This window comes from Mangifera indica, chromosome 19 (assembly GCF_011075055.1).
Source record: "Mangifera indica cultivar Alphonso chromosome 19, CATAS_Mindica_2.1, whole genome shotgun sequence".
Taxonomy (NCBI): Eukaryota; Viridiplantae; Streptophyta; class Magnoliopsida; order Sapindales; family Anacardiaceae; genus Mangifera; species Mangifera indica.
The window spans coordinates 6807175-6822081 of record NC_058155.1 but is presented as its reverse complement, the minus strand read 5'-3'; the positions used below and the strand labels follow the sequence as shown (position 1 = coordinate 6822081).

General features: G+C 29.0%; 1 protein-coding gene across 1 annotated transcript; it reads left to right on the top strand.

Annotated features, from left to right (window-relative positions):
* Nucleotides 1-11441: 11441 nt before the first annotated feature.
* On the top strand, nucleotides 11442-13986 carry LOC123203339 (RNA-binding protein 2-like). The gene is made up of 8 exons (XM_044619678.1): nucleotides 11442-11593; nucleotides 11683-11772; nucleotides 12285-12421; nucleotides 12514-12808; nucleotides 12929-12990; nucleotides 13137-13218; nucleotides 13515-13614; nucleotides 13731-13986. Exons 2-8 carry the CDS (start codon nucleotides 11691-11693, stop codon nucleotides 13732-13734), a joined length of 762 nt encoding a protein of 253 aa, XP_044475613.1. The 5' UTR covers nucleotides 11442-11593; nucleotides 11683-11690; the 3' UTR covers nucleotides 13735-13986.
* The last annotated feature ends 921 nt before the right edge of the window (nucleotides 13987-14907 follow it).

Here is a 14907-nt window from a genome sequence, read left to right as displayed (position 1 = left end):
TAAATCTAAATCAATTTAAGTCATATATTCAAATCATAAATCAAAATTAAACTCGAATCAAATTATTTTTATGTGAGCTGAATAGAATTAGTTTTAATTTTAACTTGATGAATTCAAACTAAATTTAAACTTAATTATTTTTTATTTGAATCAAATTCAAACTTAAACGGATTAAGATTAGTTACCTTCGCTTCTCTTAACAAATTAAACAATTAAAAGGCCAAACAAACGGAACCTTACACTCGGGAATGTGATTACGTAACTTTGGTACTTGGTTTTTGGTCTGCACGCAACGCTGTCCTTTGGGGCAATTCAGCTAAATGACTAAAATAACCTTGAGTGACTTGGAGTTTGGGTCGGGTTTTTGAGTAGATTTGGTGGCGACGGGTGCGGAGGTTTGGTCGAGATTTTTGTAGAGTCAACCGAGGAGAATTGACTGGTTTGCTGAAACAAGAGTCACTATCTAAGGGATGTTCTCTCAAATTTTAATTAAAATTAATTAGAGTTAAATTTTACTGTTGACCAAAAAGTTAATTGAAATTTTAATCACTTGATTAGTTATTTAATTAAAACTTGATAGTCAAGGCAAGAGAAAACGTGTAAGCACAAGAAGTTAACAAAAAGTAACAAAGTCAAAGCATCCATTTCATCGTTTAAACATCATTTTTTATTGTTTGGTAAATTATTTGTTTATCAAATTAGTTGACCAGAAATAATTTTTAAATTGTAAAGAAAAATAGTAATATTTTAAAACTTAATTCTAAAAAAAAATATTAATTTTTTAAATTAAAAATAATATAAATTTTTAAGATTTTATAGTTTAATAATAAAATAATCATTTTTATATTTATTTTTTAATAAAAAATTTAATAACAATTAATTTATAAATAAATATTTAAATTTTTAAAAAATCACATATGCATTTTAAAAGTTGGACTTAAATCTTGAATTGGAGATAATCCTTGGCCATAATTAAAACTTGCTAATCAAGGCAAGAGAAAACGAGCAGGCATAAGAGTATAACAAAAAGTGACAAAGCCCGTGGATCCGTGATCTAATTTCGGGTCAAATCATGTCATGTTAAAAGCTTTTAAGAAGTTGAGAGACGGTGACGTTTTGTGTGCATTATTTTTTTTTAATTTTTAAGGTATTTATGGTTACTATATAATATTATTTACTATACTGTGAATCTGAGATCTTTGTTTGCTCTCCACCCTGAAATGACCAAAGAACCCCTTACACTCTGGAGAATGTTTATCGAAGAGCGGGCCTTCCCGGGCCCCCCCTTTTTGTTGATTCGGTAGATGAACGACCATCTCCTGTTGATGATCCGCTTGCAATGGATGGGACCTATGCTTTTTAATACGTGAAAATTCTCAACGAATTTGATGATATCAGTTGTTATTCAGAGGTAAGACTATCTCAGCCGCCCATTCAGTATATATTTCTGCAAATACGTTTGACTTTGGCTTCCATAGATCATGATTTTTTTAATACGATAAAAAAATGATTCCACGGTTTCACTCAATACAATCTTTAATATATATATATATATATATATGATGGCATATATATTATAATATAATTTTAAAAAATTAAATTGGTTGAACTAATTAGTTAACTTACTCTAATTATTTGAATTATTAATCATTAACTAAACTAATTTTGATTATTTAAAAATTATTTTTATAGTTAAATCAAATTAAATTATTCAAACTCTTCGATTGAACTTGACATAAAACTAGATTTTACTGTTCTAACAAAAAAAATTGAATTTTTTTCAAAAGATGATTATAAAAACTTGTACTCAAGAGTTTATTTATCATATTTAAATATATATATATATAAAATATCAAACAAAATTTATTTTAATATAAAATAAATCAAATTATATAATTAATGATAACTTATATAAAAAATTTTAAATAATTAATTAGTCTAATCATTAATCAACCGATCTGATTATTGAATAAAGTAAATTGTTCTCTCTATCAGATTGATAACCAATATGATTCTAAAAATATTATATTATGACATCATTTGTATTTACAATAGTTTTGTCCCATACCTGCATTATATATATTAAAACAATATAATTATATATATATATTTTTAATACACATATTAGATACACAGATGATGTGTTATTATACAATTGAATAATTTTTAATTGAAGATAAAATAACATTTAATTACATGATAATATATCATTTGTATATATAAATTATGTATAAAAAATATATAAATAATATTGTTTGTAATAAAATAATATATTGGATTATCCAGTAAAAAATTAATCCTGTATTAATGGCTTTTTTTTTTCGGTTAATGAGGATTATGAAACGGAAGAACCATAAATGAGGCACGAGGCGGCCACAAATTCCTGCCCACATTCAAATATTTATTTATTTTCTATTTTTAAATAAGAAATTTGATGTTGGTAGAAGGAGTTATTCCCACCCAAAATAAAGTGAAACTCTAAATTTTTACTCTTTAATTTTTAAAAACTCAAATACCTATTTATAATTAAATTTTTGTTAAAAATTTCAATTAAGATTAGAAATAAAACTATCATTTACTAAAAAATTTAATTTTTTATCATATTTTTCTCCTCAAATTTATAAAATTACTATTTCCCCCAACCTAAAATTTGAAAACTGTAAATACCGCCTAACATTTGTTTCTCTTCTCTTTGACATCGATTTGTTGTCTCTGATAGTCGGTCATCCTCTCTCTTGCCTTATCTCTCCCTCTAATTACTCTCACTTCCCTCTCCGATCGTCTTTGTTCGAAACGAAGGTAAAATCGTTTTCGTCTCAAACAAACACCGTTCGTCTTCGTCTTAGTCAGAGAGGAAAGGGAAAGTGACTGAAGGGAGAGATAAGGCGGGAGGGAGGACGGCTAACCATTGGAGATGGTAAATCAGTGTCAAAAAGAAGAGAAACAAACCTTAGGAGGTATTTGTCAATTTTCAAACTTTGAGTTAGGGAGAAATTATATGATTTCTATACATGAGAAAGAAAATATGATAAAACTTTAATTTTTAAATTTTTTTAATAAATGATAGTTTTACTCTTAACCTTGATCATAAATTTAGTTATAATTGGGTATTTGAGTTTTTGAAAATTAAAGGATGAGAGTTTGAGATTCCACTGTATCTTGAGTGGGAATAAGTCTTTTGGCCTTTGATGTTTAACAAAGGTATAACAAAATCTAAATGTAATAATGTTTTGTATTAGGGAAATGGAAGTAATGATGCACTTATGAGAATGAAGTACTCAGGATTCATGAACGCCGCCATTGCTGGTTTTTGATAAGGTGAAAGGGAGTAAGAAACAAGCAGAGAAGAGTGACATACATAAATGAAATGGTGAAACAGAATAAACTTAAAAATGATGCCTAAGGATGAAAGAAAGGGTGATTCCAATTAGGGTTGGAGTGAGTCGAGCGATCTTAGCTATTTAAGTAAAGTTAAGTTTGAATTTAAATTCATCAAACATATTTTAAAATTGTTTGAATTTGACTCTTTTAAAAAAGTTATATTCAAGTTTGATTTGAGTTTAAGCTTGAGTCAAGTTTCGAATTTGATGTTTTGATACGTATTAATTAAAATAATGTTGTTTTAATCGATTCATATCAAAATTAAAATAACTCGAATTCATTTGAGTTAAACTTATTTTAGACTTGTTCAAATCAAACTTATTTATAAGCTTAAATAAATTCAGTTTAAATTTAACATTAGATCCAATCCAAAGGCTAACTTGGCGGAGAAGAAGCCAAACTTGAAAGGTGAGGGCCCTCTTGTTTTGACACAATCACAGACACCACCTACTTAGCTTGGTCTTTTCCATAGGGGCCCAAACCCTAGCTAAGTATAATTCCCAACTTTGGTTTGTTGTATTTCCTCAAAAGAACACTCTGTAGTTTAGGGAAGTCAAGCTCAGGCGTAGGGGCATTTCGTCCGAAGCCCCAGACAACATCTCTAGCACCCACATATTCTCTTTTTGACCTTTTTCTTTTCTTTTCTTTTTTCCTTTTCCTTTCAACTTCTCTTTTATGTTGCATGAAAGAAAACCAAGTCACATGCATACACCCTTCATTTTACAGACCAAACAAACCTGAAAATTGCTAAAACTTCTTCAATATCTTGAATGAAAAAGATCTAAAAAGGTTCTCTTGAACCCATCTAGGAGCCAAACTCTAAGAAGGCTGCCAATATACTAGCCTTACTCAAGGTGACATATATTTTGTTTTGACCTTGAATAATAATACATATGAATTTGTTTTTGAGTTTCATGATTTTTTTTTTTTAATAATCTATAATACATTTACTTTGTTAATAGATATCCAAAACTTATGTAAAGCACATTTATTTAATTAAAAAAGTTAAACTTTTAATTAAATTAAGATTTTTGACGTTATCTTGATTTATATATAAAAATCATATACAGTTATGAGATATTATATATTCAGTCTCATTGTTTTGTCTATAAAAGTCATATTACTATAAGACAATGAGTCTATATTGACCCAATGTTCTTGTATCCTATTTAATGTGCGATTTTGGACATCAACATAACTCCCTAGTCGAAGGGCAAGCGGAGAGCTCCTAGCATCATCCCCACAAATGGTTACATTATTGATATTTTTTCAATCTGTATAAGACAGATTACTTAAAGTTATAAAATATTATATGTTTTAGTTTTTGTTAAGCTCACGATTTTGCCCTTTAATCACATATTGCAAAGGAGAGAAAAACAATGGATTCATATTGACCCAAGACCCTCTACTCTTATTCCATGTATGATTTTTGGCATCAACAAAGATTGACCACAATTTCTTTTTTGAAAATAGATACAATTTCACTTTTTAAAAGGAAAAAAAAAAAAAAAGAGTTCTAACCCATTTATGTGTCCATTTCTTGGTATGGGAAGAGATATGTTATAAAACAGAGAGCTTGTTTGCCTTAATTCAGAACAGAGGCATTCTATGCCAACTACCATGATTATATACCCCCTATTGTAATGCCTGGGGATAAAAGACTTACTCATCTTCTAAAGTTTAATTCATTAACAATGTAGAATGTGACAATTAATACTATAAAATTTGTGCGCAAGTCATGTGAGAAGGTTACTCGAACATGTTCGAGAGTTATTAACTGTAAACTTCATCGAATAATTATATTTATATTTAAGGAGAACGACTATTTTCCACTTGTTTTGTTTTTTTAGAAAGATAGGTTTTCATCATTCAATTTTAAAAATAATTTTTTTTTCACTCTTTTGTCAATTTCAGAGAATAGTTTTAAATGAATAAAAATTTTTTTCGATAATTTATAAAATTATATTATTGATTAACATTGTTACAACCCTAAAATTCTTTTTTTTTTACTTTTTCCCCTTTCACCATTTTTTCCTCTCTCCCTCTTTTTTCTCTCCCATTTCGATTTTTTTCTCACTCTACCAACGAAGTTGCTTGGCTAATCTCATATATTTTATCGCCTAGAAAACCAAAGACATATGACCACAGTCCCAATCTTATCAACACCGTTAGTGTATTGATCAATGGACCCCTAAAACCCATTTTCTTTTAGACAAAATCAACCAAAAATCAGGGAAAGGATATTTCTCAATAAGGATATTTCCAAACCATTTTAATCTATACCATTCTCTCCTATTTATTATAACTTTGAAACTGAAAGTAGAAGGAGGCAACAAGAAAGGGTCTAGTGATGATTTTTATTAGATACATAAATGATGTGTTATTATATAATTAAATAATTTTAAATTAAATATAAAATAATATTTAATCACATGATGACGTATCACTTATATACATAAATTATATATTTAAAATATATACATATAATATTATTTATAATAAAATAATATATTGTCTTATCTAATAAAAAATTAATCCTGTATTAATGGCTTTTTTTAAAATTAATGAGGATTATGAAACGAAAGAACTATGAATGGGCAGGTCACCTGCGAAACCCATTTAAATATTGGTGTAAGTTTTAGATTTATGGACCTGTGGGTAATGAATTTTATTCATTTTCTTTTTTCACTTCAACATTAAACTTATAACACACTTAACAAAAAATTTATATATTTTCCTTTATTTTGACATGAAATGAACTCAAATTCACCCTAAAATTAAAAAATTTATTATGTTGAGAGCAAATTTAAAAAATATAAACATTAAACATTTTGTTATAAATATTGATTCTAAATTTTAATGCTAAAATTCTTTAAATTTATAAAAAATAATTTTATAATTTGAGGTAAATTTTCGTTTTTCCACGGAATACTTATGTATTTGAAGAAAAAATATTGAAAATTAAGAAAAAGACAAATTATAATAATAAAAACAAAAGAGAAATAATGAAAAATTGATGTTAACGAGTAACCCAGGGGTTGACCCGTACCCGTCGAGCCAAATACGTATTTAGAAATCATCACTTATACAACTAGATCCGCACCCAACCTGGCCTGCCACTTGCCAAGTCTATGTATGTGTATTCATTAATTGTGAGTTTTTTAAATGTTTTATAAGATTTTTAGTTAATATATGTTATAAGGACGTCAAATTCAGATGATTTAATTGTAAGTGCACAAGTTTTGCAGATGATTTTGAAGGATGCTTGAACAATTTTACGCTAATTTTGTTTCCAAATTTTGTTGTTAATGAAATATGTGCACCAAAATCCCTTTATAACTTTAGCTTTAATTGTCCACATTTGGTCCTTGTTTTCTCCTTTGATTCCTTTCTTTCAAGAACACAATACCCATGAAAGTTGACATAGAGGTGAAAAGAGAAAAAAGAGGAGCAATTCGTGATTTACATTTGCTTTAAATTTGGTCATTTTAATGTTATCATATCTGTATAAAAAGGTAATTAAATAAATAAACTAGTGGGATTAAGGGTGGGTGGGAACCAACTTTCATAATAAATAAATAAATAAATGAAGTAGTGGGGAATTCGTTCTTCCTCATGATTATTACGAAGATCAAAGAAATTTTAGCTGTAGCCGATCTTAATAAAATCCCAATTGAATTTAAAATGAGATAACGAAATATGATCCAAATGAATATTTGGCATCAGGGGTGAATCTGAACTAAACTAACTTTGAACATAAATGAGTTCAAGTTCTTTTGAATGATTTTAGAGATAACTTAAGTTTGATTCGAATTCATCAAACTAATATGAAGAACAGTTTGAATTTGATTAAAAAAAATTCAAAGTTTGTAGCTTAATTTGATTTCGTAATTTGAATTTAGTGTTCAAATTCTTGACTGAATTTATAAGTCTGAGTTCGCCAATACCATAATTTGGCAAAACAAGTCATCCATCTATGCTTTTAACGCTAGAGTCCATGCAATAAATTAACCTAATAGGCTTCTTCCAACGTATTCTTCTATTATTCACTTGTGCAGGTGGTGCGGCTCTACATTCAGAACTTTTATCCGTGTGTTGAAAATGAAGTTAACAAAATATTTAACAATTGAAGGCATAATAATACTGCTAAAGATGAAATATGGTGCACCAATCAACAAAGATGTGTAATCCGAGTCATGACCGGCCGAGTTGAACTCTTCAATAGTAAACTAGAGAGATGGTAAAACGAAAAGTTTGAAAAAGAGATATGACCATTGATTTAAGTTTTCAAATCAAAATAGAAGCTCAGAGAGAAAATAACTGCAGAGGAGACAGGAGAGAAAGAGCTAATGCCTTGTGAAAATGATTTTTTCGCTTGTTTGCGTGAAAGAAAGAGTCAAAGAGTACCAAAAAAAGGGTTGGAAGAGGAAGAAAAAAGGTGCAGAGGAGAGTAAGGAAACAGGAAGAAAGGTGGAGATATTTTTTATTGCCAAAAATGAGATTTTAATTTAAAGTATGTAAACCGCAATCCTTTTTAGTCACTTATATTAGTTCATACGAGTCATAACTCAACTTGATCTAAATCAAACTGATAGTTGGTTTGTGAGAGAATTAAATTAGATTGAATTTAGTTTAAATTTGATTTACTTTTCAGACGAGCCATATTTCATTTTGCTTAAATTTGGTTTGAATTCGTAAAAAACGAACTCGGTTTAAACTATACCATGTTGGCCCTACTTGGTGGGATAAAATTGTGATATCGAAAAAGAGTTGTTATCAAATTGATATAACAGATTGGGCCAGAAAGTTGTCGTGTCGAAATTATTCCGGACACAGAAATCTTTGGAGTTCAATAATTAGAATGGAGAATGATTTGCATGCACTTTAATAATAAGGGCAACATGACATAAGGTTGGCACTAATATTTTCTTTACTTGTCATCATCCAGTCCATCCATCCATCCATCCTTGTTGCTAATTTTGCATGCCTTGCTGCTCTCCAATCTCCATCACAAATTGACACCCTTGTGCTGATTAAATTAAAGGATTACTTCACTTGAAATCATGCATGTTTATTTTCTTAAAAGGGTAAATTCTTACCAAACTTCACTATACATATTAAAATCTTTTTTTTTTTTCAATTGAGAATTATTAGATAAGAATTAATAGTTTGATTCTTTACTGTTTAATTAAAGGCCAAATGACTTGTTCCGATATCATCTTCGGCCAACTTCTCTCTTTCTCTCTTTTTTTCTGATATCGTCTTCGAATGAAACAATCGTTTTCGTCTCTAATGAAGGAGTTGTCTCTGGATGAAGATGAATCGAAGACAATGTTGGAAAAGGGAAAGAAAAGAAAAAAACTCTAAGAAAAAAAATGTAATATTTTAAAGTTTAATCCTATACGAAAATTATTAGTTTTTTAAATCAAGAGAGGAAATGAATAATGTTTTATTATTTTTAATATATTAATAGTTAAATAATGATTTTATCTTTGAAATTAACTGATTTTGTTAGTTTTAGCAGTTTATAGTGAGATTAACGGGTACCAATATAGGAAGAAAACAAACTTTGGGTGGGAATAAGTCTTTTGGCCTTAATTAAGTCTATTCCGCGAGATATTTATTCACGATGGCATAATATCCAAAAAGGGAAGCAGGAAAAGAATGGCCGGACTTTACCTGAAAATCCAAAATGGAAATTTGGCCAAGCCATGAATCAAGACCAAGGACCATTTGCAGTAGTGTGAGGGATCAGCTCTGAATTTAATGATTTAGTTTTTTTTAAGTAAACTTTGAAAATAGGTGTTTAGAATTTCATCGCAAGTTTAAATAACTTAAATATTAATTCATATTAATTAGATTTTCATTCAAAAAAAAATTAATTAAAATGACCAAAATTTAGGAGATCTAAACGGGATTGATTAACTTTTTAAGGTTATATGGATATAACCAACATATTATACTTTGACGGAACAACTTATATATAAACAAGCCGTAAATTTATTTTTAACATTCAAAATTTCGCATATTCACTCTAAATATTGAGAGAAACCACACATACTTATTTTTCGATGACATTTTTGACAATTTCACTTAATTTTTGGTAATCTAAATGGGAAAAAATCTTAGTGCATTGTTCTTTGTCATATTTAATAATTTATAATGTTGAGATTTAGTCATTTTGTAGTAAAATTGTTAGGTTTTAGAGGTTTACCAATTGATTTTTTTTTGGGTGTAAAACAGCTTGAATCCTTTACAATTTTTATTAAATTTGTCAATAATTTTGTGTTGCAATAGAGGTAGAATCAATTGGTGGCAAAATCAAATTTTAAAATAGGAGATTTATGGTGATTTTTGTTATTATGCGTGATTCGTAATCACCATGCAAATCATACGTAGGGATAGAGATTGAAGATAGGGTCACACGTGGCGGACGTTTTTTGATATTTTTTAATACTCATTTTTTATTCAATATGTACAACATGCATGGTAGCTTTTTTTGCTATTTACCAATCCAAAGGGGTTATTGAGATTTTCCATTTTGAGAGTAATTGATATTTTTTAATTTAAAAGTATTTTAATATGTGTTTTTCAAATTTTGGTGTATTTTTTCATTAAAGCATGAAATATACATATATTATAAAAATTATAACATATACATATACATATACATATATATATATATATATATATGTTATTTCACTCTTTTCTACCATTCTTGATTTTGAAATATGCTTCAAAACTTATCAAATAAATTTAACACACACAAAAAAAATACACAACCCGTCAAATAATGAAATTTTGATTAAACATTTGCATAAATTTCTAGATATAAAGAACCTTATTCTTAACTTTGAAATCACAATTTTGTAATTTGAGTTGGATTATAGAAGTGAGAATTTTCAAAGTTTGTAAGGTTTGTTGGTAATAGTGTTTTGTATAAAGTAATAGGGTTTATATGTGAGGAGGTGAGGGTATTTTGGTACTAAAATTGGGGTTTAACTCAACATTTGTAACCCTTAATAAGTTAATCAATTTTGTTGAAGTCCTCTTGATCTTAATCTTTTTAATTAATTTTCCTTTAATCAATTTCTCAAACTTTTAAAAGTAAAATAATTTATTGTTGTATTTCCATTCAAATTATTCATAAGAACCAATCACGTGCAATCATTGCTACACTCCAATGACGTGGCAAAACTACTAGGCTCGTGGCGAAGCAACAATTAAGCTTATCGCTCTAAATCTAAAAAAAAAAAAATACCAAATGACTATTTTCCTAAAAGGTTTTATAAAACAATTTGTATGTTTGAAAAACCCAATTTTTCAACTATATATTAAAGTCAATTGGTAATTTTTGCCGTTAATAGATAATTATGTTATTTTATCTAAATATTATAATAAATGTGTTTTATCCCTGAAATTTGAAATATTACAACTCCTACTAAAAGGAACAATGAACAATATTGTAAAGGTGTAAATTAATTTTTTTTAATTTAATAGGAGTAAATAGATAATTTCCTTATCTTACTTCAAAAATTACATACTCACTTAATATATTTTGAAATTATAATTATAATCTAATAGTTTATAACACATTTATGCTTATGATTTGTGTTCAGTTTTAGGGTGTAACTATTATTTTTAAAATATTGAAGGTTATATTAAAATGTTAAAAATTGTAAAAACTTTCCCTTAACTTTTTTTGAGTTTCTAAAACACCCAAAAATTCATTGACACCCCAATATTTTAAAATTTAAAATTTGTCACTAAATAGACAATGACATATCATTAACACCCTTCCCTTTATATGCTAATAATTTTTTTTATTTTTTATTGAAATTAATATAAATTAGGGGTAAAAATTATTTAATAAAATTTGGGGATAAATTGTTATTTAGCTTGTAAGCTTTTTTGTCTTTTCAATAATTTTTTAATAAATTTCACATATTTTTTAAATAAATTTAACAAATGGGTGGGGAAATAGCGTTTTTAAACGTAAAGGCAAAATTCGATCGGTTGATCAAATTTTGGTGGGATACAGGCCGTTGGCAAAAAACTCTGTTAAATATAAGTTTCTGTCCGGCGACAAGAATTGTTTTTATTTAAAAAAAATAGAAGGGAAAAAACGCTGCCCAGTGGTAGTGAGCAGGGCCACAGCGAGAGCAGAGTCCGAGCCCTAGGGTTTTGGCAATTCCTAATTGTCGTCGGCAAGGTCTCTCCAATTGGATATTTTAAATTAGGGTTTTATTATAATTTTTCTTTTTCTAAAATCGGTTTACTTTTTCTTTTTATAACATACAGAGAAAATCATGGCGGACGGATACTGGAATCGGCAGCAGGCGTCTCTACTCCCTTCTGGTCCCATGCTTAAACGACCCCGTTCTGATTACGGTAGCTTCGTATTTCTCTTTAGGAAAACTTCAATTCTTTAGTTGGTGGTCAGCGGGATGATTCTCTGATTTGTTTGTTTCTATGGAAGATTACGTTTGTGTTTTTTAATTTTAATTTGAAAACATGAAAATGATTGAGCACAAATAATAAAAATAAACTAAAGCGAAGAGTGCTCTCAGGCAGTTGATGACATGCCTCAGTATTTATAAAAAAAAAAAAAAATTGCTTCCAATATAGAGTTCTGTGGCACTGCATTATTTTGTAAATGGTGGTAATGAATTTAGAGATGTTGTAATTTATTAAATCCTTTTTATTGTCAATATGTATTTATATATTATTCTCCATCCTGGTGAATCTTCCTATTTTCAGCTCAAACTTTATTGAAATGAAAGAGAGTTATGTAGTGGCAAAATTGGACTTCTTTGTTACAAAGTGATATCTGGAGTGAGTATGTGTAATAGTTGTGCCCATTGCCGATACTTCACTAATGTTTCTGATTCTTAACATTGCAGATCTTCCCCATTCTGGGATGTCTTCACGGCATGATATGCATAGTTATTTATCGAGAGAGGATGATCATGGTGAGCCTCGGTCTATAAAGGATACAAGAACTATTGGATCAGCATATGATCGATATCTCCAGAGTGCGGTATCTTCTTCAACCTTGAAATTGCTTGAGTTTCACTGTCAAACATCTTCATGTTTGTTTTGCTAAAATTGCCAATCTAATTGATTTTGAAGCAATATCCTTCTTTTGCTTCTGGAGAAGCCAGTGCACTAGGGGGAGTTAGGTCAGGAAGGCCAGTTAGTGGTGGAATAGGTGGTATTCCAATATCTGATTCTGCTTTGGCGGGTCGTCCTGGGGCTATTGGTCGAGATATGGTGTCAAATGGTCGCAGTAGGGATTTAGATGATCGTCTCCCTGTGGAGACCATGGCTAGGCCTGGCAGTGAAAAATTACCTCTACCTCCTGATGCTTCCAACACTTTGTATGTTGAGGGACTTCCTCGGGACACCACGAAGAGAGAAGTAGCTCGTATCCTTTTTGATACTTTAGCACAAAGAAATTACCCTGATCTTTGTTTTTCTTATTAATTGCTATTCTACAAATTTTGCTCATGATTTGTTGTTTGTATTCCTTTACCTCTCCTTTTAGATATTTTTCGACCTTTTGTGGGATATAAAGAAGTGAGACTTGTGAGCAAAGAATCGAAACATGTAAGTGGACGATATCCTATTGCAAATGTTATGTTTTTATTTATTTGTTCAACTAGGTTTCTTATCATGTTATGCAAGTTAAGTTGTTGGACGTGTGACCAGTGATGCTTTTTCCATACTAAATCCATGATTCATTATCAATGCAGCGTGGTGGAGACCCTCTTATTCTTTGTTTTGTTGATTTTGCAAGTCCAGCCTGTGCAGCTACTGCTATGAGTGCCTTGCAAGGTAATTATTTATTCTTCTCATGAATCTTGACAGTTATCTGTGCTACTTAAATTTAGACTTTTTGTTGAATTGTCTACATAAATTTTGAAATGGAGATAATTAAATGGCATCAAATGGCATCTACTGCCTTTCTCTGCATATCTGTTATGATTTACTATTTTGCTAGGCATCACAAGTCCTAAAAAGACAGCACTATCTCTAATTGCTAGAATATATTTATTGTCTGATATCTTTACCTCGTTATTAATTATCTTACATTCTTCAAGTTTGTTGACTTCTTTGTTGGATTTTTGCAGGCTATAAGATGGATGAAGATGATTCTGATTCTAGATACTTGCGACTGCAGTTTTCTCGGTTTCCAGGCCCAAGGTCTAGTTCTGGAACCCGTGGCAGGAGGTGAATAGTCTTTTGTGGAGATTCCTTGGTTTAACATTAGAGGTACAAGTATGCATCTATATTCCTTCTAGGAGTATGCTGATTGTGGTTAAACTTTTCTGAAACTTGTAATTTAGTTAGCTCGGTCCTTCCTCCACACCAAAATTGTGAGCTTTTAAGGTGCACAAAATATTTAGAGATGAGGCTAAGAAGAATTTATAGTTTAATCATGCCATCAATTGTCAAAGCAGCTGAAATCCTCAGATGTATTGCCGAAAATGAACTTGATTGTTGTAAATTAGTTGTGGGTTGAAGAAACTTTGACCATATGACTATGCTTTATTTTTTCTTCAACCTTTTGAGTTTGACATGAATGTAGCATATTTGTTCTCATGTTTGGGGTCATTAAATGATTTTATATTTGTTCCAGTATCATTACTATTTTATGATATGTTGTTGTGAGATGTGTGCTTGTGGCGTATGCATACTGTACAAAATAAACCGCTTTAAATAATATTGAAAGTGTATAACCATTTGACTGAACGTTTTAGGCTTTCAATCTCTTTTCATGTATTTGAGATTTTGTTACCTTTCATGGTAGAAATGTGTATAATTTGATTCAAATTATAAAATTGAACCAAATCATTTAAAAATTATGGTTTAGTTTGATTTGATATATAAAATGGTTTGATTTGTATTGATAAATTTTGAAAAAACGGTTTAGGGTTTGAGTTATAGTACCATAAATTGTATTTTCTGAAATATATATATAGAGACCAAATGGTAGATTCTCACTCATGGTTTCATGAAAACCGTTTAAATTTTAAACAAAGTCATTATCTCATCCATATGTTAAATTTATCAAAATTTTGTTTATATTTTTATAAAATTGTTGAAAAGACCAAAATTCCCTCAAAATATAACACTTCATCCTAAAATTTATTAAATATTTTTTTATATCCTTAATTTATATTAGTTTCAATTAAAAATATAAAAAAATTTCCAAGTTCAAGTATACATAGGGTTGTGTCAGTGACGAGATCTTATGTTTGGTTTGTAATTTTTAAAAATTTTAGGATTGTTAATGATTTTTTCAGTGGTGTTTTTTAAAATTCAAAAAAAGTTTGAGGGTGCTTTGAAAATTTTAATGTCTTTCAAATTTAAAATAGAACACTTATACTCTCAAAGAATTGAGCATAATATAACAAATTAACTTGTTTTTTATATTTATTTTATTATTTTCTTTACATATTTATTGTATATGTATTTCATGTCTATTTTACATATTTATTTTATATAATATAATTAATATAA